The sequence below is a fragment of the Glandiceps talaboti genome, chromosome 13, assembly GCF_964340395.1.
Source record: "Glandiceps talaboti chromosome 13, keGlaTala1.1, whole genome shotgun sequence".
Taxonomy (NCBI): domain Eukaryota; kingdom Metazoa; phylum Hemichordata; class Enteropneusta; family Spengelidae; genus Glandiceps; species Glandiceps talaboti.
Genome location: NC_135561.1, coordinates 14,522,961 through 14,524,728, shown reverse-complemented (window position 1 = coordinate 14,524,728; position 1,768 = coordinate 14,522,961). Strand labels below are relative to the sequence as shown.

At 35.7% G+C, this 1,768-nt stretch overlaps 1 protein-coding gene across 1 annotated transcript in view; it reads left to right on the top strand.

The window, feature by feature from the left end:
• The first annotated feature begins 391 nt into the window (after positions 1-391).
• The window catches only part of LOC144445079 (putative sodium-dependent transporter HI_0736), a 13,094-nt gene continuing 11,717 nt past the window's right edge, over positions 392-1,768 (top strand). The window contains exon 1 of the mRNA XM_078134631.1: positions 392-507. Coding sequence (XP_077990757.1) covers positions 420-507 — 88 coding nt within the window. The 5' untranslated portion in view covers positions 392-419. The remainder of the gene's footprint in view (positions 508-1,768) is intronic.

Genomic DNA, 1,768 nt, shown 5'->3' with positions numbered 1-1,768 from the left:
TTCTGAATTGGTTGCCATAGTTACTGATCTATGTATCATATGTGTAAGTAGAAAGCACAACAGAAAGTATGGTTTTCGAATGTGGCATCTGTGTTTGATTGACTTGAGAGTTTTATTCAATATTATGGATTCACAAATTTACAGTCACGCTGTATTCAGAGAGAGAGAGAGAGAGAGAGAGAGAGAGAGAGAGAGAGAGAGAGAGAGAGAGAGAGAGAGAGAGAGAGAGAGAGAGAGAGAGAGAGAGAGAGAGAGAGAGAGAGAGAGAGAGAGAAAATATAAGCTTGAAATATCAGCTCCGGATCCAACAGTCTCCACCTCATCAATGGTTTATTTGCCTTCTGTTTCCATTCACATCATAGGGAGATGCTTGCAATAACGATGGTTTGGATCGAGGTCATTTCAGGTCTCGTTTCGGTATGGTCGTATCCTTCATCGGGTGTATGGTTGGAGCTGGAAACATATGGAGGTTTCCAAGAATAGCTGCTAACAACAGTGGAGATGCTGGTAACCGTTATTTTTATAAAGAATAAAAAAAAACGTTTTATGTTAGAAACCGGAGACTACTACACTATATATGTAAATGTATAACACTGAAACATGTCAACATGCAGACAGACAGACAGACGCACGCACCCACGCAAGCACAGACACGCGTGCGCGCACGCATGCACACATACATACATACATACATACATACATACATACATACATACACATGCGCGCTCGCACACACACACACACACACACACACACACACACACACACACACACACACACACACACGGCACAGAGTATCATGACATCTCTCATCTTGCGATTGCCCATACCACCCTTCTTACTAGTATAGTCTCAGGCCTGGCATAATGCTTTATGATAGTTGGATTATGCAAATATACAACCTCTCCGACTTCAAATACGTTCCGCGAAGCTTTTTATTCTACCTTTCTTTTATTTTGACCTCTGCTTGCTCGACATTTTATTTTATTACCGTATAAATTTAAATATTTTTTCACTTTCAAAAAGGTAAAATGATGACTTCTATTTACATATAAATTTTCTTGCCAATCATCTTTGGCCAATTTTGGTTTCAAATACGCATATTTTAACACTGTAACATGAATTTAAACAGTATAGTTTGCAGATAAATAAATAAATCAATTAATAAATGATCAATTAATCAAATAATTAATCAATTAATAAATTAATTAATCAATTAATTAATTAATTAATTAATTAATAAAATTCCAACCGACCGACCTACCCTTTTTTCAGAAGTCATGTTATCGGAAACAAATAATATTTTTTTAGCCTCATAGGGTAATTGCCCCTGGAAATGGATTGCCATCATATCATAGAACGTTTTTCTGCATGTGAGGTCAATACTGGGCATTCTGGGTAAACAACAAACAGGTCAAATATTAAAAGCAGTTTTTTTCAAAATACAACTAGATGATACGTTTGCTGTATAGTATAGTTAATATTTGGTTAATGTTCGATGAAACTACAACTGTGGGAGAGACAGATCTGATCTCTCGTGTTTTTGTGATAAAATTGTCTAATTTGTATTGGTTATTGCTGTACACATCCAGTTACTTCTGTTTTTAAAAAAAGTGACAAAATTTGATGTGTTTAGTTTACTTTCATTCTATTGTTATCTTTTAGGAATGCATTTGGTATGGGTAGCCTTCCTTTGATCCGAAATTGAAGTTCTAAAAACTTCCTTGAATTCTACCTTCTTTATTTCCTATTCCAATTCAAGTTGGCA